The following is a 24,085-nucleotide window of genomic DNA, read 5'->3' on the forward strand; positions in this document are numbered from 1 at the left end:
ATTCAAATATAGCAAAGTTTATCATTAAGATGTTTATGTTGGACTAGAAGGAAGAAATATTTCTCTTAAAACAAAGCCTAAGCCAGGGTGTGATTACAGGCACACCCTTGTAATCCCAAGACATCTATTGATTAAATACCCCTATAATCCCAACAACTAGGGAGGCCAAGGCAAGAGGACTGTGCATTTGAGGCCAGCCTCAGCAATTTAGCAAGGCCCTAAGCAACATAGTGAGACCCTGTTTCAAAATAAAACAATAAAAAGGGTTAGGGATGCAGTTCAGTGGCTAGGTGCCCTGGGAGTTGGTGTGTTTAATAGGAGGCAAAGGACACCAGTTGTTGTATAATTGAAATGTCATGACTTCATATCTTTGCTATTGTGTGAGATCAGAAAATGAAAGTATGAAGCTATGGGTTTTGGTTTTGAGTCTCAATCTTTATTTGATTTTCTTGGGGCACAATCCACATTCTCTCTGAAGCATTAGTACCAATGTATGATAGTGTCCTACACAGGCACATGATTTTTAAAACCCTTAATACTTTTCCATCTGTATGCATCTGAGTTGATTGATCTTTGAGGTATTATCTCTCTCTTTTTACTTGAAGAGATTTATTTAAAACTTTGTTTGAACTGCTTATCTCTGCTCCAACAAACTGGAAAAAAGGGAAAACAGAGATGATATCAATTCAAAGGTAGAGAGGCAATTTTATTTTGAATACTTTGCCATAACTCACTTTTCCTAAGCAAAAAGGAAGCAAATTTATCCAGATTATAATTCAGGCTCTCTTGATTTTACTAGTCATGCCATTGAGAGAGAAAAATCACTTGTTTTTTCTTTGATAATTATGTAGACTATATTACAAAATATCTCCCTAAATTATGTAAAAGCAATGGAGTTAGGGATTAAAATGTATTTAACTTTAGTTCTGAATGATGTTTCAAAGTTGTGCTATAAAACAGTTTTTTAAAAGTCAGTTTAATTGACTTGATGTTTAACTTTTGATGTCAAAAACATAATTGCCCCATAATTCCAGTGGCTTGGGAGGCTGAGACAGGAGGAACACAAGTTCAAAGCTAGCCTCAGCAACAGTGAGGTGCTAACTCAGTGAGACCCTGTCTTTAAATAAAATGCAAATAGGGCTGGGGATGTGGCTCAATGGTTGAGTGCCCCTGATTCAATCTCCGGTATATACACCTCCCCCCAAATAATAATAATTGCATTCTCAGGTAGATTTCTATAATCAGAGATTGGCCTTTAAGGCCCAGAATCATCTTCAGTATAATTCTTGTTGGTTGATTCAGGCTTTCTTAAATTACAGACTAATGATCATGTCTGGGGTATAAACCTTACCTTCTTCTTTCAGAATTTTTGACAGTTAAGCATGGAACATCACAAAAAAAAAAAAAAAATTCCTTTTTTCTTCAAACAAAGACAGTTTTTTTTTTATTACCCTTAATAGTAAGTTTATACAATTCCATCCATCAAGGCCTTAGAGTGTAAATTAGCAGATTAGTTCTAGAAACCTGGCTCAATATAAATTTCGCAGATGGCCTAACACATACAGGTTTATCAAATTCTTCATGCAATGAATTTGCCTTTTGCTATTGGTGGGCACTATGATTGTGAAGCCTTTAACTTATTAGCTACTGAAGGTAGTCAATGACTCAGTGACTTGATCCATTGAGGAGGTGCTTAACTTACAAAGAACATGAACATTCTTTTCCTGCAAAACCCAATAATGGTTTCTGTTTCTGGAACTAGAGTAAAATTTAGAAACTCTATGTTGTTATTATAATGGCAGCCATCCAAATTGAGATCCCAGGAGGCAAAGATCCACAAAGTAGTGTAGTACTCATGGTTCCGTAGTACTCAAGTTTCTTTCCTGAGAAAAGAAATCCATATTTAGGAACCCTGAATTAAAAATCATTCCATATCTACAACCTGTATGGGAAAAAACTCACCAACTTTTATATTCTCCTCTCTACTTCATAATGAACACACTTAATTTGTTTCCTTTGAATTAACATTTTTAGAATATTTCATTAAACATCTTACACTCAAAGGATTGCTATTAAAAAAGAGCATGAGGAGCTGGGGTTGTGGCTCCTTGGTGGAGCACTTGCTTAGCATGTATGAGGCACTGGGTTCCATCCTTAGTCCCACATAAAAACAAATAAATAAATGTATTTGTGTCCATCTACAACTAAAAATTGAAAAAAAAATTAAAAAGTAGCAATGATAAAACAAACAAAGCAAAAGTCTGATTAACTATGTGGGCATTATCCCATTCCTTCTTCAACAAGGAAAGTCACTATGGTAGGTTTCTAGCACTATTACCAGATTGGAGAATAAAAAGGAAATGACTATACTCTATTAAAAAACAGGTTTCCAGTTAGCAGAGTAACTGGATTTGATGACTTTGGTTTAAAACTATTCCTGGTAATTCTGACCAGTTTGCTTTTTCATACCTGTACCAATGGACTTAATATTCACTCATTTGAGTAATGATGGCAGAGCTGAAGAGACTTTTTTTTTTTTTAAAGGAGGAAAGAAATTAATTCTATACCAGATATTCCTAGTAACACGGTGATTTCTCAACTTTTCGCCTACATCTTTGCATTGTGTTGTGGAGTCAAATTAAGGGTTTAGAAAGCACAAAAGGGATAGGGAGTCTAAGGAAACAGTGCTTCTATTTGGCAATAATTGAACTGCTTCCTTGTGAGAAGAAGATTAAAAATCTGGGAGAGAGCCCACTGTGTTTTGAAAGATTATTTTCATTTCCTCAGTAAAAATTCAAGACATCTATTGATTAAATATAGCAAAAGGCACCTCCAACACTATATTTTCTTGAAATGTTTTTACAATTGATATCATCAGTGAAAGAAAATGTATAGAAAATATTTGTAAAATTGGTTTTTTTGATTCCTCTTTTCATAGACCTGATGTGGGCTATCAAGTTGTCACAGACAAAGGATTTAATTTCTCGCCAGCAGATGAAGCTTTTGTTTGCCAAAAGAAGAACCATTTTCAGATAACCATTCACATCCAAGTTTGGGGAAGTCCAAAATTTGTTAAAACCCAAATGGGCCTAAAGCCAATAGAAATGTTTTACTTGAAAGCTTTTGGAATTAAGGTAAATTTTTAAATTTAGCTTAATATAATTCAGTCAACATTTATTAAGTGTTCCATTTATCTATTGCTGCGTAATATACCATCTCAAAACTGACTTAAAATAATAATTATTTATTTGGGCTACAAATGGGCAACTTGGTCCAGGGTTGGCTTTATGACAACTCTGTTCAGGAGTCGTCTGCTGGGCAGCTCAGCTGGGCCATTTCCAAGATGGATCACTCACATGCCTGTCACATTTGGGCTGGCCACAGTTTGGAGCTCAAATGGGACTGTAGCTGTGGGGTCTTAGCTTTTCTCCATCTTTCTAAGAGATAGTTTGCACTCCCTCACTGCATGGTGAATGGGTTTAAAGAATAAGTTTTCCTAGACACAGGAAGTGGACCCTGCCAATTTCTGAAGACTGAGCTCAGACACTGGCACAGCATCACTTCAGACTATAGTTTTTGTAGTTTTCAGTGTATAAATCTTGTCCTGCTTTTACTTTTATTTTTATTTAATTTATTCTTCATTATTTTATTCTTATTGATGCTGGTGCATTTTTCATATGGAGTAGACTCGTAGTTTTTACCAGATTCTCTAAGAGAAGTCTGACTTTAAAAAAGACAAAGAACCAGCCAGGCACGGTGGTACATGCCTATAATCCCAGTAGCACAGGAGAATAAGACGGGAGGATCACAAGTTCAAAGCCAGCCTCAGCCTCGGTGATGTACTAAGCAACTCAGTGAGACACTGTCTCTAAATAAAATATGAAAAAGGGCTGGGGATGTGGATCAGTGGTTGAGTGCCCCTGAGTTCAATCCCTAGTATCCCCAATCCCTGCAAAAAACCAAAGAACCACTAATTTAGACAGTGTCCCTTTTCCATGGTTTAATAGAGGGGAAACTGAGGCCTGGTGATGTTATGTAATCCATTCAAGTAAGTAAGTGACAGAGCTGAGTTTAGAATTCAGGTAGTATGACTTCTGAGCAGTCAAAAGGTATTTATTAAATTATCACTTCATAGCCAGCTCCTTAGCAGGCACGAGTATTCATTATCTACATATTTCATTCTGATGGTCAGCTTGGGCTTGGGTATGGGATATCCTAAAATGAGGCTTGGTTACTGAATACAGTGGTATGGTTGGGATCTGGAATGTCTCCCAAAAGCTCATGTGTTGAAGGCTTGGTCCTCAGTGCAACAGTGTCCATGAGTGGGGTGTGACCTGCAAAAATTCTAACATCCCCAATGAGATACTCGATTGCATGGATTAGTAATTAAATGGACTACTAGGAGGTGGTGGAAATTGTAGGCAGGTGGGGCATGGTGGGAGGAAGTAGGTCACTGGGGCCATTAGGGATGTTTCCTTGTCCCTGGTCCTTTCTCCCACCCTGCCTCCCCTTCCTCTTTCTCTGCTTCCTGGCTACCATGAGGTTTCTGCCTTGACGGCAGCTGAACATGGACTGAAACCTCTGAAACTGTGAGCCAAAATAAATCTTTCTTCCTCCAAGTTGTTTTCCTCGGGTATTTGTCACAGTGATAAAAAGATGATTAACGCACACATCAACTCTTGTGCTCCCAACACAGCTCTTAAAACAAACAACAACAAAGTAAATAAATACAAACAACAAGGAAATAAATAATAAATAATAAAACATACTTTTCTTACTGTGGAGTAAAATATTAATAAATTAATATTTTATATTGTTTCTTCATATTAGAAAAATTGAAACATAATAGAAATGTAAGAAGAAATAAAACTCACTCATATTCAGGATGCATCATTTGGTAGCTTAATTTTTCTTGTTATTAAAATTAATCTTGGCTGGGGTTGTGGCTCAGTGGTAGAGTGCTTGCCTGGCATATATGAGGCACTGGGTTCAATCCTTAGCACCACACATATAAATAAATGAATAAATAATAAAGGCTCATTGACAACTAAAAGTAACACATAACTTTAAAAAATTAAATGAATCTCATTGCTAATATTATGTTTTGAAAATACATGATATTATTAAGAACCCCATAAAATATTGTTTACAAAGATGATTCAGTTTTATATCCTAGAGATGCATAATGTAAATTTCTATACTATTGGAAGTTTCACTCACTTCCAATATTTTTAGGGTTATTAATAAAACTGCACTGAACATCTATCTATATGCACCCAGCTTTGCATGAGGTCAAATTCCTAAGAGGAATCAAAGATGTGAACCTTATGAAAACTCTTGACGTAGGCTGCTCAATTGCTTTCCAGAAAGATTGTTAAAATGCAAGTACCCACAAGCTACATATTACATGCCTGGTTTCATTAGGCTCTTGCCACTATTCATGGAAATAAGTATGCAGTAGGAAAAAAAGTATGTAGTAGGTGCTGAACAAATGTCACTTTCTATATTCTACTTATTTATATTTTATATTGTTTCTTCATATTGGAATATAAGCTTCCCCAAGAGCAGGTATTTTTGTTAATTTTGTTCACTTCTTATTTCTAATGTTTAGAGCAGTCCCTGGAACCTAGTAGGTGCTCAATAAGAGTTTATAGAATAGATGAAAAAAATGAAGGAATGCATGCCTTTGTGCTGCCTAGCTCCTGTATTTGCCTCCCGATGTTTCAGCCATCTATAGCCTACTCTGTGTTCACTGCTTACCTGAAATACTCTGTTGTCTTGTGTTGTCATTGTTTAACCTTGTAGGTCTTTGCTTGTTGTGTCATCAATGGTGCACTGCTTTAAGGCAGGAACCATGATTTTATATGTTTTTCCAGTGATTTACAATCCCTGCCCAAAGTCTAGCACGGTGCCTTGAAGACCTTTTTAAGTACTGAAATATTCTCTACTAGTGAACATTTTTATTAGTAAATAAATTAATTTGTTAACTCCTTAAGTAATTTACTTTTTGTTGTTCCATATAGGTTGAAGCCACCAATCAAATAATTGCTATTGAACAGTCCCAAGCAGATAGGAGCAAAAAGATTTTCAATCCTGTTAAGTAAGAATTTCTTTTCTGAATTCCTAGGTGAATGTTTTGGGAAGATCTATCATCTAATTTGTTTTGCTTATTTAAGATGAAATTCACTGTTAGAATCTAAATTAGTAATAGTATGTCAATATTATAAGTGCATATTTACCAACAAAAATAAGATTGGTAAAACACATTGAAATAGTATAGAAATTCTTTATTAAAAGATCCATTTAAAAAATAATTCTTTATTACTAAAAACCTTACTAATAAATTTGGTTCCGTAAAGTAGATTATAGCTATATCTTCCTTTCAATTTTTTATTTAAATTAGCATGGTGCTGATTGGATTAATTTCAAGGTTCCAGATCCAAGCTGTGTATACAATTCATTTTTCTTATTTTTTTAAGACTACATTGATAGATGGCTGAATGGATTCCAAGATAGAAAGCATGCACCACTGGTAGAATGCACAGCAATATGGCAGTCCAAAGTTAGAGTTCTGTCTCTAGAATGATTCAGAGTGGGGTTTGCTCTTTGGTTCATTTGGCTGGGAATGCAGTCAAGACCAGCTCAGGGTTTCAACCCTCAGTCAACCCCATTGGGCTGGGAAGAAGATGGTCCTACCACCAACAAACCAGGCACTTGGACAGACAGACTCAGATGGCTGGTATATCTGGTTCTCCGTTGCCTGAGCAGGCTGGGCATAGCCTTCCTTTGGAGGAGGCTGCCTCCTGTCACTAGACTAGGGAAGGACAAGTACTTAACGGGAAACCAAGGCCTTCAGGAAGAGCCTAAAGAAGTTGCTTGCTATGGAGGTGAGTGCTATAGCAACAGCACAGATGAAAGGCATCTTTCCTCCCCGCTGTGAAAATAACAGAACTCATGCGCAGTGTATGGAGAGCACAGCCCTCATGCGGCACAAACTCTGGGCGGAGCTTGTGCTGAGTAAGCATTTCTTGGTGGCTTGAAAGTCATTCCCTGGCCTTCCCTGGCAGCCACTCCTGACCCTGCTGTGGAGTGTTGACTAGTAATTGGTGGTTGGAATAAACTGTCCTTCACGGTGTGATGAGCCCTGGGCTCTAAGCACACTGGACCCACTTGAGAGTTTAAGGAGTGGATTGGATATGATCAAGGACTCTGTGTTCTCTCATGATCTCTTGGTGTTTCTGCTGTTCATTTTAGAATTGACCTACTGGCTGACCAGGTCACTAAAGTAACGCTGGGACGTTTACACTTCAGTGAAACCACGGCAAACAACATGAGAAAGAAGGGGAAGCCAAATCCTGACCAGAGGTATTGGTGCCCCTGCACACACCAGGTGGCCAGTCACACTATTTGACCAGGAAGTAGCCTAAGGGCTCTCTGGCAAACTGAGTCTCCTTAAACTGCTTTCCTCCTTTCTCTGACTCTTTCAGTTTAATAGTATATCCCATTTACCATCGGTGTCTTTCTTCTCCCATCCTCACTCCTCGTCATGCCCACCCTCCTGACCAGCCTTGATCCCACCATGTCTCATTGCCATCTTGAATGGAAGACTGATAGCATTTCTCAAATGTGTGTGCTGGTCATGAAGCACAGCTGTAACTTTTTTGATTAAAAAAGAAAATAAAATTGCCTGCATGATTTAGACTTGGGATTCTCAAAGTGTGGTCCCAAGAGTAGCAGAGAGAGCAATACCTGGATGTTAGAAATTCAAGGTCTCAGGTCTCACCAAAAACCTACTAAATCAAAAACTCAGGAAGTGGGCTTAGCAAATTGTTTTTTTAACAAACACTCCAGGTGACTCTGATACAATGCGTAAGTTTTGAGAGCCACTGGTTTTAGAACTGAGGTTTTGGTATTGGGCAGAATTGAGTTTAAACATTTGATGCTGCCATTTACCTTGGGCATGTAACTTAGACTCTCAGAAACACGTTTTCCTGTCTTATAAATGGTGACACTAACAATTCCTACTTGAATAAGGTTGTTTTAGGGACCCAAGTGAAATAACAGGTAAAATGCATACCCCAGCATGAAACATTTTGAGTTCACAATGGCAGTAGTTAATAACAATACTTGTGATATTTATTATTCTTACTGATTTATTTTAGATACATGAGCAGACTCTTGTTCTATACCAATCAAAGAATCTATGTAGTGTTATAAAAGAATTTGTTAGCTCTTTTTTTTCATGCAGTTTTTAAAGCCAAAACTTTTCTAGTAGGGATAGTCTTTGTTTTGATTGTCAAGCAACAGTTTAATCTTTTTTTTTTTTTTTTTTTTTTGGTCGTGATACACAGTTTATTTATTTTTTTTTAAATTTTTTATTGTTGGCTGTTCAAAACATTACATAGTTCTTGATATATCATATTTCACAATTTGATTCAAGTGGGTTATGAGCTCCCATTTTTACCCCATATACAGATTGCAGAATCACATCAGTTACACATCCATTGATTTACATATTGCCATACTAGTGTCTGTTGTATTCTGCTGCCTTTCCTATCCTCTACTATCCTCCCTCCCCTCCCCTCCCCTCCCCTCCCCTCTTCTCTCTCTGCTCCCTCTACTGACATTCGTTTGTCCCCCTTATATTATTTTTCCCCTTCCCCTCACTTCCTCTTGTATGTACTTTTGTATAACTCTGAGGGTCTCCTTCCATTTCCATGCATTTTCCCTTCTCTCTCCCTTTCCCTCCCACCTCTCATCCCTGTTTAATGTTAATCTTCTTCTCATGCTCTTCAACCCTACTCTGTTCTTAGTTACTCTCCTTATATCAAAGAAGACATTTGGCATTTGTTTTTTAGGGATTGGCTAGCTTCACTTAGCATAATCTGCTCTAATGCCATCCATTTCCCTGTAAATTCTATGATTTTGTCATTTTTTAATGCAGAGTAATACTCCATTGTGTATAAATGCCACATTTTTTTTATCCATTCATCCATTGAAGGGCATCTAGGTTGGTTCCACAGTCTAGCTATTGTGAATTGTGCTGCTATGAACATCGATGTAGCAGTGTCCCTGTAGCATGCTCTTTTTAGGTCTTTAGGGAATAGACCGAGAAGGGGAATAGCTGGGTCAAATGGTGGCTCCATTCCCAGCTTTCCAAGAAATCTCCATACTGCTTTCCAAATTGGCTGCACCAATTTGCAGTCCCACCAGCAATGTACAAGTGTACCCTTTTCCCCACATCCTCGCCAGCACTTGTTGTTGTTTGACTTCATAATGGCTGCCAATCTAACTGGAGTGAGATGGTATCTTAGGGTGGTTTTGATTTGCATTTCTCTGACTGCTAGAGATGGTGAGCATTTTTTCATGTACTTGTTGATTGATTGTATGTCCTCCTCTGAGAAGTGTCTGTTCAGGTCCTTGGCCCATTTGTTGATTGGGTTGTTTGTTCTCTTATTGTCTAATTTTTTGAGTTCTTTGTATACTCTGGATATTAGGGCTCTATCTGAAGTGTGAGGAGTAAAGATTTGTTCCCAGGATGTAGGCTCTCTATTTACCTCTCTTATTGTATCTTTTGCTGAGAAAAAACTTTTTAGTTTGATTAAGTCCCATTTGTTGATTCTAGTTATTAACTTTTGTGCTATGGGTGTCCTATTGAGGAATTTGGAGCCCGACCCCACAGTATGTAGATCGTAGCCAACTTTTTCTTCTATCAGACGGCGTGTCTCTGATTTGATATCAAGCTCCTTGATCCATTTTGAATTCACTTTTGTGCATGGCGAGAGAAAGGGATTCAGTTTCATTTTGTTGCATATGGATTTCCAGTTTTCCCAGCACCATTTGTTGAAGATGCTATCCTTCCTCCATTGCATGCTTTTAGCCCCTTTATCAAATATAAGGTAGTTGTAGTTTTGTGGATTGGTTTCTGTGTCCTCTATTCTGTACCATTGGTCCACCCGCCTGTTTTGGTACCAGTACCATGCTGTTTTTGTTACTATTGCTCTGTAGTATAGTTTGAAGTCTGGTATCGCTATACCGCCTGATTCACACTTCCTGCTTAGCATTGTTTTTGCTATTCTGGGTCTTTTGTTTTTCCATATGAATTTCATGATTGCTTTCTCTATTTCTACAAGAAATGTCGTTGGGATTTTGATTGGCATTGCATTAAACCTATAGAGAACTTTTGGTAATATCGCCATTTTGATGATGTTAGTTCTGCCTATCCATGAACAGGGTATATTTTTCCATCTTCTAAGATCTTCTTCTATTTCTCTCTTTAGGGTTCTGTAGTTTTCATTGTATAAGTCTTTCACCTCTTTTGTTAGGTTGATTCCCAAGTATTTTATTTTTTTTGAAGATATTGTGAATGGAGTGGTTGTCCTCATTTCCATTTCAGAGGATTTGTCGCTGATATACAGGAATGCCTTTGATTTATGCGTGTTGATTTTATATCCTGCCACTTTGCTGAATTCATTTATTAGCTCTAATAGTTTCTTTGTAGACCCTTTTGGGTCTGCTAGGTATAGAATCATGTCATCTGCAAATAGTGATAATTTAAGTTCTTCTTTTCCTATTTTGATGCCTTTAATTTCTTTCGTCTGTCTAATTGCTCTGGCCAGTGTTTCGAGAACTATGTTGAACAGAAGTGGTGAGAGAGGGCATCCCTGTCTTGTTCCAGATTTTAGAGGGAATGCCTTCAATTTTTCTCCATTCAGAATGATGCTAGCCTGAGGCTTAGCATAGATTGCTTTTACAATATTGAGGTATGTTCCTGTTATCCCTAGTTTTTCTAGAGTTTTGAACATAAAGGGATGCTGTACTTTGTCGAATGCTTTTTCCGCATCTATCGAGATGATCATATGATTCTTATTTTTAAGTCTATTGATGTGGTGAATAACATTTATTGATTTCCGTATATTGAACCAACCTTGCATCCCAGAGATGAATCCTACTTGATCATGGTGCACAATTTTTTTGATAAGTTTTTGTATCCGAGTGGCCAGAATTTTATTGAGGATTTTTGCATCTAGGTTCATTAGAGATATTGGTCTGTAGTTTTCTTTCTTTGAAGTGTCTTTGTCTGGTTTAGGTATCAGGGTGATGTTGGCCTCGTAGAATGAATTTGGAAGTTCTCCCTCTTTTTCTATTTCCCGAAGTAGCTTGAAAAGTATTGGTATTAGTTCCTCTTTAAAGGTTTTGTAAAACTCTGCTGTATACCCATCCGGTCCTGGGCTTTTCTTAGTTGGTAGTCTTTTGATGGTTTCTTCTATTTCCTCAATTGATATTGGTCTGTTTAGGTTGTCTATATCCTCCTGACTCAATCTGGGCAGATCATATGACTTAAGAAATTTATCTATGCCTTCACTATCTTCTAATTTATTGGAGTATAAGGATTCAAAATAATTTTTGATTATCTTCTGTATTTCTGAAGTGTCTGTTGTGATATTGCCTCTTTCATCCCGTATGTTAGTAATTTGAGTTCTCTCTCTTCTTCTCTTCGCTAGCATGGCTAAGGGTCTGTCGATTTTGTTTATTTTTTCAAAGAACCAACTTTTAGTTTTGTCAATTTTTTCAATTGTTTCTTTTGTTTCGATTTCATTAATTTCAGCTCTGATTTTAATTATTTCTTGCCTTCTACTTCTTTTGCTGTTGTGTTGCTCTTCTTTTTCTAGGATTTTGAGATGAAGTATGAGATCATTTATTTGTTGGTTTTTTCTTTTTTTAAGGAATGAACTCCAAGCAATGAATTTTCCTCTTAGAACTGCTTTCAATGTGTCCCATAGATTCCGATATGTTGTGTCTGTGTTTTCATTAATCTCTAAGAATTTTTTAATTTCTTCCTTGATGTCTTCTATAACCCATTGATCGTTCAGTAACCTATTGTTCATTCTCCAAGTGATGTATTCTTTTCCCTTCCTTCTTTTATCGTTGATTTTCAGTTCCATTCCATTATGATCAGATAGGATGCATGGTATTATCTCTACTCCTTTATATTGTCTAAGAGTTTCCCTGTGACATAATATATGATCTATTTTTGAGAAGGATCCATGTGCTGCTGAGAAAAAAGTGTAACTGCTTGATGTTGGGTGGTATATTCTATATATGTCAATTAAGTCTAGGTTATTAATTGTGTTATTGAGTTCTATAGTTTCCTTATTCAACTTTTGTTTGGAAGATCTGTCCAGTGGTGATAGAGGTGTGTTGAAGTCTCCCATGATTATTGTATGGTGGTCTATTAGACTCTTGAACTTGAGAAGAGTTTGTTTGATGAACATAGCTGCACCATTGTTTGGGGCATATATATTTATGATTGTTATGTCTTGTTGGTGTATGGTTCCCTTGAGCAGTATGTAGTGTCCCTCTTTATCCCTTTTGATTAACTTTGGCTTGAAATCTATTTTATTTGATATGAGTATGGATACTCCTGCTTGTTTCCGAAGTCCATATGAGTGATATGATTTTTCCCAACCTTTCACCTTCAGCCTATGTATGTCTTTTCCTATCAAATGCGTCTCCTGTAGGCAGCATATTGTTGGGTCTTGTTTTGTGATCCATTCTACTAGCCTGTGTCTCTTGATTGGTGAGTTTAAGCCATTAACATTTAGGGTTATTATTGAGATATGGGTTGTTCTTCCAGCCATATTTGTTTATTTCTGTTACTAAACATGGTTTGTTTTCCTCTTTGATTATTTTCCCCCCTTTAGTGTCCTACCTCCCACTGTTGGTTTTCATTGTTATTTTCCATTTCCTCTTCCTGTAATGTTTTGCCGAGGATGTTTTGAAGAGATGGTTTTCTAGCTGCAAATTCTTTTAACTTTTGTTTATCGTGGAAGGTTTTAATTTCATCTTCCATCCTGAAGCTTAGTTTCGCTGGAAACACAATTCTTGGTTGGAACCCATTTTCTTTCAGTGTTTGAAATATGTTATTCCAGGATCTTCTAGCTTTCAGAGTCTGTGTTGAAAGATCAGCTGTTATCCTGATTGGCTTACCCCTAAATGTGATCTGCTTCCTTTCTCTTGTAGCTTTTAAAATTCTCTCCTTATTCTGTATGTTGGGCATCTTCATTATAATGTGTCTAGGTGTGGGTCTCTTATGATTTTGCACATTCGGCGTCCTGTAGGCTTCTAGGATTTGGGGTTCTGTCTCATTCTTCAAGTCTGGGAAGTTTTCTCGTATTATTTCATTGAATACATTGCTCATTCCTTTGGTTTGAAACTCTGTCCCTTCCTGTATCCCAATGACTCTTAAATTTGGTCTCTTGATGTTATCCCATATTTCTTGGATGTTCTGCTCATGGTTTCTTAACAGTCTTGCTGAGCTGTCTATGTTCTTTTCAAGTTGAAATACTTTATCTTCATTGTCTGATGTTGTGTCTTCTAAGTGTTCTACTCTGCTGGTAGTATTCTCAATTGAGTTTTTAAGTTGGCTTATTGCTTCCTGCATTTCTAGGATTTCTGTTTGTTTGTTTTTTATAACCTCTATTTCCCTGTATAGTTGATCTTTTGCTTCTTGGATTTGTTTATGTAATTCATTGTTGAAGTGATCTTTCATTGTCTGATTTTGCTGTCTGATGTCTTCCTTGAGACTCCAGATCATCTGAAGCATGTATATCCTGAATTCTTTATCTGACATTCCATCTGCTGCAGCTATTACCTCTTCTAACGTTGAGTTGACCTGCAATGCTTGTGGTCCTTTCTTTCCTTGTCTCTTCATACTGTTCGCGTTCCTTTCTACTTGGTGAAACTGTTGTGCTATTGAATTTTTCCCCTATATATTTATATTAGTCTTGTATAGTTGCAAAGTCTCCCTCGCAGGCGCGGGCGGCGGCTCTGTCCCTCTGCGGGCCGCTAGGCTTGTTCTGTCGGTGGTCACAGTTCTGTCTACTTTTCAGGCGCAGGCAGCGGCACTGCCCCTCTGCAGGCCTCTGGGGCTGTACTGCCAGTGGGTCGCAGGTCTGCCTACCTTGCAGGCGCGGGGGGGGGCGGCTCTACCCTTCCTCAGGCCACTGGGCCTATTCTGTCTCTCGGTTGCAGGTCTGGCCTGTTCTGATGGTGGTCACAGTTCCCTCTACTTTGCCGGCGCAGGGGGAGCGGGCGGCTCAGCCTCTCAGCAGGCCGCTGCTCCTCTTCTGCGGGTGGGTCGCAGGCCCGCCTACCTTGCAGGAGTGATTGGAAGCTCTGTCCCACCGCGGGCCACTGGGCCTTTTCTGTCGGTGGTCACCTGGCAGGCGCGGGGGGTGAGGGGTGGCTCTGCCCCTCAGCAGGCCGCTGGGCCTGCTCTGTGCGTGGTCACAGTTCCCTCTACCTTGCCGGTGCAGGGGGAGGGGGCGGCTCTGCCTCTCAGCAGGCCGCTGCTCCTCTTCTCGCAACAGTTTAATCTTAAAATCACCTCATCAGTTTTGAAGAAGCAATTGGAGTACAGAAGATGAAAATTGCCTTGAGAGCAAATGGAAGGAAGGTTCAGGTCTTTGACTAAAGTTAAAACCTGAGAAGGTGCCGGAGGCACAGTCCAGAGGTCAGAGTGGGTATGGTGGGCTAGTCCTGCTGAGACCAAGCCCAGGACAGGGTGACTTGTGTGTCTCTGGACACAGGGACCTCTGGTGGCTTCCTGTTGTGTTTGTGAGGGGTCCTGTGCTGAGGGCCCAGGAATGGTGAGGGAGGCCAAATCAGCACAGGTGGGCTAAGCCCATGTTCCCGCCAGTATCTCTTCCCACAGAGGGCCTGCAAAACAGCTCACAGCCACCTCCAACTGGACATGGGGCAAGTGGGGGACAATAGCATAGATCAAATAATTGCTCTCTCATTTCACCCGGGGACGAAGTTTAAAGCAAAAGGGAAAAGACAGTCTCTAAATCAGCAAACTCAGCTAGGTAAGTTCACTACTGATTAACTGTTGCATGAATTGTGTCTCTGTTCCTGATGTGTTGATGTTGGTCTGCTGTTTCTGAACTAGATACTTCATGTTGGTGGTTGGACTGTATGCTGCTAACCAAGATCAGTTCTATCTGTTGTCAGCCCATATCTCTGAAAGGATCATTGTAAGGGTAAGCTCAATTCTCTAATTATTCTGCATCCTGGCTTCTTTTCTCCTTTGTAGAAAGGATTTGAATTTCCAATGACATGCTTGAAGTACTCTATGTCTTAATTGATGATAATGATGATGATAATGATAACATTAGAAACTACTACTTTTGTTTTTACACAGTGGCTCTCAACCAAGGCCAATTTTGACCCATAAGGATCATTTGGCAATGTTTGGAAACATTTTTAGTTGTCACAACTGGCATCTAGTAAGGTGTTGCTGCTCAACACCTTACAATGCACAGGACAACCCTTACGAAAAGAATCATTCTTCCCCAAATGCATATGATCCTGAGATTGAAAAATACTGATTTTTGCTCTGTGTTTTAGGCACTGAACTAAACAATCTATACATGACATCATTAGACATTGTTAGACAATCTACATTATATTCTTGAAGCCCAGAGGAATCGAGGCTCAAGAGGGTAAATAACTGACCCGTGATCCCACAGCCTGTAATGATGGAGACTGGATTATAACCCAGCTTTCTCTGACTCCAAAGCCCACAGGGTGAGCAAAGTGCCAGGGGGGTTGTCAGTTGCCCCAAAGTAACTGGTGACCCCAGGGAATCTGGGCCACTGTCTAGCTCATAGGAATGGCTCAATGCGTTTTGCAGAAGGATCACAGCTGTGGACAAGAGTCTTGGCAGCCAAACCCAAACATCAAGCTGTTGGCAGCTGCAGCAGCAGCTGCGTGAGGTAAGGCTGGCCACTGCCGAGAATGCCAGGGCATGAGTTAACAGGTAACCACAGGCCCGGCAGCCCTGGGAGGGGCCGTGTTGTCATCACTCTTTTGAAGTGATACAGGGAGGACGTGCAACTCCAGCAGGGAAAGTCATCAGGGACGCTGTTCATCTAAGGCCCTGGGGGACAGATCTGCCCACTTGGGAGTGGTGTCTCTCCTTGCCTGCTGTTCTGAAACAAAGGGCCCTCTGTAATTCTTTCAGTCAATTAAAAATAAAAAGCCACCTATTAGTGGAAATCCTTCAATGACCTCTCAGAGTTTTAGTGGAGGTGAAGTAATGATACGGAGTCAACACCTCATGGGTTTGGATGGCCCTGTGAAGGCCACCATACATGCCCCAGGCTGTTTTTTTGGGGGACTTGACATCATCTGAGGCAAGTGAGGTGCCTCTGAGCAAAGGCAGACAGAGACCTGTCCTGCCACAAGCCCAGCACAGAGGTGCCTGTCCATCCCTCACAGAGGTCAGGGTGTCTTAGGCATCTGATGTAATCTGGGATTCCCTGGCTGTTGCAGCAAATCTGATTTAAAGTCTGGAAATTGAGATTGCTTATTGTTTCTGATGTTGGTTTGGAAGAAATAAAGACAGTGTCATTGTTTTCTTTCTTACTACCCGCCCCCTTTTTTGGTACTGGGGATAGAATCTAGGGGTACTTTACCCTGAGCTACATCCTCAGTCTATTATTATTATTATTATGACCATCATCATCATCATTTATTTTGTGACACGGTTTTATGATCTTGCTAAGTTGCTGAGGCTGGTCTGAACTTAAATCTTTCCTGTTTCAGCCTCCCAAGTCACTGGATCACAGGTGTGTACCAACACGCCCTATGATGTGTCACTATTTTCCAAGTTGGCATAGACCAGGTATTGTGATGGTGCTGTTCTGAGCGGTGTGACTTGTGCCTGAGTCAGACAGGCCACTAGTTACCTTCATATTTTGAATAATTTACCTGGCAACAAGGTCTCTCCATTTGCTGCTGGCAGCTCCTGCAAAGCTGAACTGCAGCTGCACAAGTCCTCATTGCACAGGAGCAAGGAGAGGGAGAGGGAGGAGGTTTTCTGCTTCCTGGCTTTCTGTTAACCAGAACCTCTTGTCTAACTGGCACCTCCTCATACCAAAGCACAGTGACAACTAGCATATGTGATGACTTTGAGAAGTTGAAAGTTTCTGTAAGTCACCTTCAATATGAATATGAAAATCATTCAATTGCACTCAGCATAGATCGGGTGTATTGTTATTTACTAAAGTTTTATTTTAAAAAGATGATTGGGCCTCTCTCTCCTATAGAGAGATGGCCTTTATTTGTCAGCTCTGACACATAAACTCTCGTGTGTATCTCTTAAAAAAACAAACAAACAAACAACAACAACAAAACAAAACAAAAAAAAAACAGATGAGTGTAAGGTGTTTCTCTAGCTATAATTTTTGGTTAAAGAGAATATTCTGTAGTTGTGTTGGGCAACACAAGGTTACTCTAATATTGATACAGAAACCCTCATACACTCAACTGAAAATATCTCATGGATATTATTTCATTCTAACTCCAAAAAACACACAAGTGAAAATGAATGTAGAAATTTCAGTCTATTTAATTAATATTTAAACCAACCAACCAAGAGAAAAGTTGAATTTAAGGAACGACATTACTCTTTGATTCAGTGAGTTTTAGAGGTGTCCACAGCAAACATTTCCCTATGCATATGATTTGGGCAGAGGACAGATCAGTCTATATTCTGTACAAGAGTCAAATATGGTCCTAAGAGCCACGGCTCTGTTCTGTTAGTTTGACCTTCAGAATAAAGACAAATTCAATAATTAAAAAAAATTACAGGACCTGGCTACATTAAATGAACCTCAAACTGCATTTAGCAAATTGAAATTCATTTTGTGGACTAAGGACCACTTCTCCAAATGGTAGAGATAAATGTTTTACTCTTTGGTAGAGGGTGACGGTATGAGGGCCACACCTTGATGAGATTTAGGCTCCAGGAGATGTCCAGGAAGGACACACCATGTTTGTCACAATTCTCCTTGGAGAGAGAATGGCAGGCAGTACCCAGTAATTGTTCATCTGCATTGTCAATCAAAACAGCTTTAGAAATACATTATGTTCCTGTGGTGTAAATTGACCAATTTAATGGAAATTAAGGTTTATTCCAGAGAACAGATTTATTTCCCAGGTCTTTGTTTTTAGGACCTTTCTCCAATGGAGTTCCTTCAGTTTCCTTTGTTAATGACTAGGTTTTACTTCAGCTCCACTTTCCTTCTGAAACACTTAATTACACCTGGTTTGGAGTGCTGTGTTGCAGCAGGAGGGCAGATTATGTTTGTCTGCTTTTCAAAGACATGCCTAGATTTCCTCATTTTGATAACTAACAGATTATTCCAGTTCCTGTCCCAGAATAATAGAAATGGCCACATCCCCAAAACCCTCCTCCTTTACTTCTCTGCAAACCAAACTGAAGGGGCAAACAAAAAAGACCCAGGGGTAGGGAAGATGAGAGGCACGTTGTGGTTGCAAGGATGGGGATAAAGCAGAGCCATCTGGGTCTCTCAGCTCATTTTCACTGGCTCTTAACTATTTCTGACCACAGACCTACCTTCCCTCTCTTAGCACGCATGCACACATCCACCCACCCATCCCTCTTTTAGAGATTAGATGAATTTTTATTTAACCAAAGGCATCAGTTTTTGTGGAGTAATGTGTATTTTGCCCTGTGGTTGGACATGCACAGATGTCAGCCGTGGAAGGGATAACCAGAAATACAGAGTAAAGTCCTCAAACCACATCAGGAGTAAGCATCCCCTACAAACACCACCCCCTGGGTCCACTCCCAGTGTTTTTGGTTTAACAGGTCAAGGATGCCTGAGAAGACCCATTCCCCACAAGCTCCTGGGAAGCGCTGATGTGCTGACCTGTGCACCACACTTTGAATGGCACTGGTGGAGAACACTTCTAGACCCATTTTTGGAACCCCTTTAAAAAGTGCCAAAACCAATTTCCTAAGAGCTGCCTTCCTTAGGTCAAGCCCTCCTATTAACTCCTTGCTGCTGCTTTAGAATCCCACGCAATGGTCAAGCAAAGAAGTTCCAATCCTTTCCAGACTTTAGGACTTCAGTTACTATACTGCTGGCTCCTATTCCAAGCACCTGCAGGGGGCACTCTTTACATTGCCTACTTTACATTGCCCAGGGAATGGGGCAGCTCTGTGGGTTTGCTGCTGACAAGGGCAGATTATGTGATTGCAGGTTAAACAGAGATTGCTTTGTCTAGTGGAGCGTGACGAGGATGCATTTGTGACTCTTTGTCCTCATTTTTTGCTAACTATTCACGCACGCATGATTTCAATCAATTCCACAACAACCCTGAGATGGGTATATGATTATCTTTATTTTCCTGTACTCTGGTACAGAAAGATTAATGACTGCCCCAAGGTCACATAACCAGTTGATGTCATAACATGGACAAGAATGTTCTGGTATTTCCAAAATAAATGAGGCTGTGAGACAAATAACAAAAATATTTTAGAAACATTCGTGAATTCATTTTGGTGTTTGATATTCATTATTTACTATTAGGGCACATGTGAATACAAGCTTGTAATTCTGGAAAGAGAAGCTACATTACAGTTGGCATTGACACTTGAAGATTGTGGATTCCAGAGAAGGGAAAATAAGTTCCTAGATCTTATAGTTTTCCTCTCCTGATGAGGACCCTTCCCTAGGTCTATATATTTAGAACATTGTAAATCTGGTCCTTTTTCAAATATGATTTTAACATATTCTAGGGATTTGAGTTTTCATGTGATGAAAGTCAAAGGAGAGAGAATGTTGCAATTGTTTCAAAAAATTAAATCTACTTATATCTGCTGTTCCAGTATCAAGTTACCAAAATGATAATAATTATTCCAAAGCTCATTAACATCAACAAAAAGATCCATCACTGTCCTATTTTGTTTCCTTGAATTGGCTCATTATAGTCAGCACAGAGCAAAATACATCAGCACTTTATGTGGCATACCTTTGGATTTAGTTGGCTGCCCACTCTAAAAGGATTTGAGTCAAAGCCAATTTGCCATTCACATCCAAGGGGGCTCCAGGGACCTTGCAGAAAAGCCCTTTGTTCAAGTGAATTTACAGAGAAATAATGTTCATAGTTGTTACTTTATATTCTTTCACTGTTCTTGTCTATCAAGTGTCAGTAGATGAGTCTTCTAAGCAGCTCAGGGCTCAGAGAGGTGTGAATGAAATAAGAAGTTGAAGACACCTGAAAAGTTCTTCCACTGAAACCAAATTAAGAACTAAACTTTGCAACTTCTTCCAGTTATTTTAATGAGTAACACATGGCTATGGTAAAGCAGTAAGTACCAAGAGAGTATGTAGTGAACAGTTAATCTCCTTCCCACCCTGATTTCTTAGGTCTCCATCATTATTAGCTTCAGAGACCACCCATGCGTACTCAGATGCCTAGCTTGCAGGGTCTCATGACCACCAGAAAGGCAAAGAGTGAAGTCACTCTATTTGTACTGACTTTTTAAATCATCAGGATCCCAAATGTTTGTTTGGATGTGTGATAACCTTCCACAAACGCTCAAAAATCACAGAATATGTCATTATTTTAAAAGCAAATTAATCTTTTAATTTTAAGAAGTTTGAGGGAGTTAGAGACCCTTACATAAAGCTATTTGAAAATAAACTCAGTAGCTGCAGGGAAACAGGGAAGAAGGAAAACAGTGTGATGGAGAATTCTTTGGCAAAGAATTTTAAGGATAAAGTCTCCAGAATTTTGGCTACCATAATCATTTCACTTGGTTGTTTAGAAGATTTCCCAGGCTACTTCTAGGCCACACCATGAAATAGACAAGTTAGCGCCATTATGTATTCATCAGAGGAAGTATAGCTCCAGGATTTGTTAGCTGTGTGTTTTCAGGCAATTTTTTTACCCTTTCAGAATGTCAGCATCAATAAAATGAGGATAATAGTTCCTATATCACGGAATTGCAGTGCAGATCAGCACACAAAAGTGTAGCTATTATTATTCTTCATTACTATCGATGTTTAGGGAATAGTTGAGGTGTATTAAATATATTTGTATCATCATTTGCTTGTTGCTTACATATGAAATCAGTGCTTTGGTGAAACTACAAAGGGCTGGCTAAATGAAAGTTACTTTTATTCATCTGAACTTTCATAAACTTATAAAGCATCCTGATTTAATGTTCTGATTGTTGCATTATTATTTGTTATTATTATTCATGGAAAAAGAGTCATTTTTAGTTTTCTTCTACTTCTTCACCATCCACCTGGTATAATCTAAATTCCAGAGAAATATAGTAGAGACGGGATATTCCAAGCCATAGCATATAGAACCCCTGCTATGGGGGTCAAAATGGCTAGAGATGCCTCCCTGGCTCTCCTGGGGCCCTAAAGTTATTCCGTTATGTCAGAATGTTCTATCCAACATAGGAATCTTATGTGAAAGCCTAAGATAACATTCTGTTTTCCTTTGCTCCGAAGACTAACCATCGTGTATTCTTGATACCATAACTTTGGTTGTACCATGTTTATATATTTTTCCAGGCCTCTAACCCTGGGCAGTTTGAAAATGACAGTGATGCATTATGGCAGCGAGGACAAGTTCCAGAATCTGTTGTCTGTCATGGTCGAGTAGGAATAAACACAGATGCACCAGATGAAGCCCTGGTTGTCGGTGGCAACATGAAAGTGATGGGGACAATCATGCATCCCTCTGACAGCCGGGTGAAGCAGAATATCCAGGAGGTGAGCTCCAGGGCAGGCCGAGGGCTCCTCCTCGGACACCTTAGGTGTGCTCCATGCTCCTGGCCTCTGACCTGCGTGCTTGGGGCATCTTTACGTGTTGCCTGTGAGACTAGCATGCTGCTTAAAATTGATGACTGTTGGTGCTGTTGGGTGTCTCTGCTGAAACTGTGAAGCAGTTCCTACCCAAGAGACTGGATTTACCTGACAGGAGCAGTGAGCAGTGACAGCATGTCATTGGCTTCACACATGGCAAGGTTCAGAGACGTTTTCTACGGGCCATTGCCCTTCCTTCTATGCTTGTCAACTGCTTAAACTTGCTTTCTCCTTTCCATCTCCCTGCCTGAGCATGGCCTCAGTCCAGTTCCGGATCATGTTTCTTCTGGACCTCTCTAGCCTGCTCCTCCCAGGGTGTTGGCCCTGCTGGCCATTATCCGCTGCCCCCCCCCACCCCTGGCCTCTGCATCATCTTTGAGGAGCAGTTAAGAAGCTATTGGGTGAATCCCATGACCCAGGGGATCCAGGTGAGATCCCCTGGGCCATCAGACTGATCTGGTACCTTTCCCCTCTGTGGAGAGGCAGTAAGCCCAGTAGAAATCAGAATCAGACCTATATATCAGGAAGCCACAGCTCCACTTGGGAGTCTCCCCAGCTGTGTGATCCTACATAAAACACTTAACCTCACTGAACTCAGGGTCTTCTGTAAGATGAAAATGTGCCTTCCTACCTGACCCTCCTGAGTCTTTATTGAAATTTTTAACCAGTTAAGATAATAAGTACATAACTATCTTGGAAATTTACAAGTGCTGTGTGAACCAAATGGATTAGGATGAGGATTCCAATCCCTTGGCCAGGCCTCTCTTGGTTCCAGTCCTTCCATCAGTTTCCACTCACTACTTCTGTCCCTACCCTGCCTTAGCATTTGTACTACTCCTCCCAGAAGTATTTCTGAGGCTGTGGTAGAACTGTGTTTTTAAACCTCCTTTCCTCATTCTTTTTTTTAGCTAATAGGAGAACTAATCTGTAAATCGTTGGCCGTTGTTCCAGACTGCATTCCTTTCCCAGTGCAAATCTGCACTGGTTTTTCTAAACCAGCCAAGGAATGTCCTTTGCTGAGAGGATTCCAAAGAATGGTGGTAATTGTAGACTTTCACACTGCTTGCGAAGCTGCAGTTCATGTTAAAAGAGCTGTGACCCGCTGGCTGGTTGGGAACTCAGGACTAGAAAGTTCTCACATGTTTCCAGATATCAGTACTAGAGATTGAGCCTTTGAATTTTAGAGAGACGTGAACTGCATTTCAGATAACAGCAAGTCAAATATACCCTTGCAACTGACTGTACAACTCCCTACGGAGTCTCATTGAAATTTAAGTGGAATATAATAAGCAGGGACTGTCCTCTAGGCTTACAGAATCCTTTACCAAAGTCTTCAAGTTTTGCTTCTTGGTTTGAAGGAGAAAAAACAAACAACAACAAAACAAGCTTCTGTGGAACTTCTTAAATATGTTCAAAGAAGCCTTCATAAAAAATGAAATGTCACCCCAGTCCAGATTCTAAATGTGAATTTCCTCCATCCCCTTCCTGCTCACAGTACTCTGATAGAACAAAGAGATTTCTAGTGCATGGTTGGAAGATTGGAGACTTATTCTGACCCTACCAGTCCAAGGCTTTAGCCCAGAGATATTCTATGTCTCTGTTATCTGTGAAGAGAGAATGCTTATATTCATTTTACCCATGTTAAGGGAATTTTCTAAAGTCATATATGTGAAGCATTTTTTTAGCCATATAATGCTAAGCAAACGGTATTATTAATTTTGCTTGTACAAAATGCTCCATGCTATGTAATTCATTTATTAAATTATTTCATACTAATATATTAGTTCTATGCACATTTATGAAATGTATATTCCCAGAAATCTCATCTGTCTCACTTGCCATGTTTTACAGAGATGAGAGAGATGATGGTAATGTTGATGATGGTGCTCATGGTGATGTGAGCTTCATCTTCACCTCTCCCTTAGTCAGTTTTTCCCAATTAAAAAAAAATTAATTTGTTCTAATTAGTTATATTTTTTAAATTTTCAATTTGTTCTATGTTTTTCCAACTTTTAATAAGAGGACTATTCTAAATTCTCTGAGAGAAGAGTTGTCTTAGACCATTTGTGCTGCTATAGCAAAATACCATACATTGATAGAATAGAAATTTGTCACAATTCTAGGGTCTAGGATCCAGCTACTGGCAGTATGGGTGTCTGGTGACAGTCTGATTCTGCTGCCAGGGAGGTGCCTTCAATGCTGTGTCCCCATGTGGTAGAATGGATGGAAGAGCAAAATGGGCCTGAGCTACTTCCCATCAGCTCTGTTAAAAGTTACTAATCCATTCACAAGGGCAGAGACCTCATGACTTAATTATGTCCCCAAAGTGCCTTGCTTCTTAATTCCACCACAATGGCAATTCGATTTCAACATGAATTCAAACC

General features: G+C 39.7%; 1 protein-coding gene across 1 annotated transcript in view; it reads left to right on the top strand.

The window, feature by feature from the left end:
- Positions 1-24,085, top strand: part of Myrfl (myelin regulatory factor like) — a 126,705-nt gene that overhangs the window by 55,236 nt on the left and 47,384 nt on the right. Inside the window, exons 7-11 of the mRNA XM_046430657.2 lie at positions 2,939-3,134; positions 6,024-6,100; positions 7,255-7,365; positions 14,954-15,044; positions 21,408-21,608. Of these exons, the coding sequence (XP_046286613.2) occupies positions 2,939-3,134; positions 6,024-6,100; positions 7,255-7,365; positions 14,954-15,044; positions 21,408-21,608 (676 nt within the window). The remainder of the gene's footprint in view (positions 1-2,938; positions 3,135-6,023; positions 6,101-7,254; positions 7,366-14,953; positions 15,045-21,407; positions 21,609-24,085) is intronic.

The sequence above is a fragment of the Marmota monax genome, unplaced genomic scaffold (assembly GCF_021218885.2).
Source record: "Marmota monax isolate L192 unplaced genomic scaffold, Marmota_monax_Labrador192_F-V1.1 WCK01_AAM20220418_F8-fsc00056, whole genome shotgun sequence".
NCBI classification, from domain to species: Eukaryota; Metazoa; Chordata; class Mammalia; order Rodentia; family Sciuridae; genus Marmota; species Marmota monax.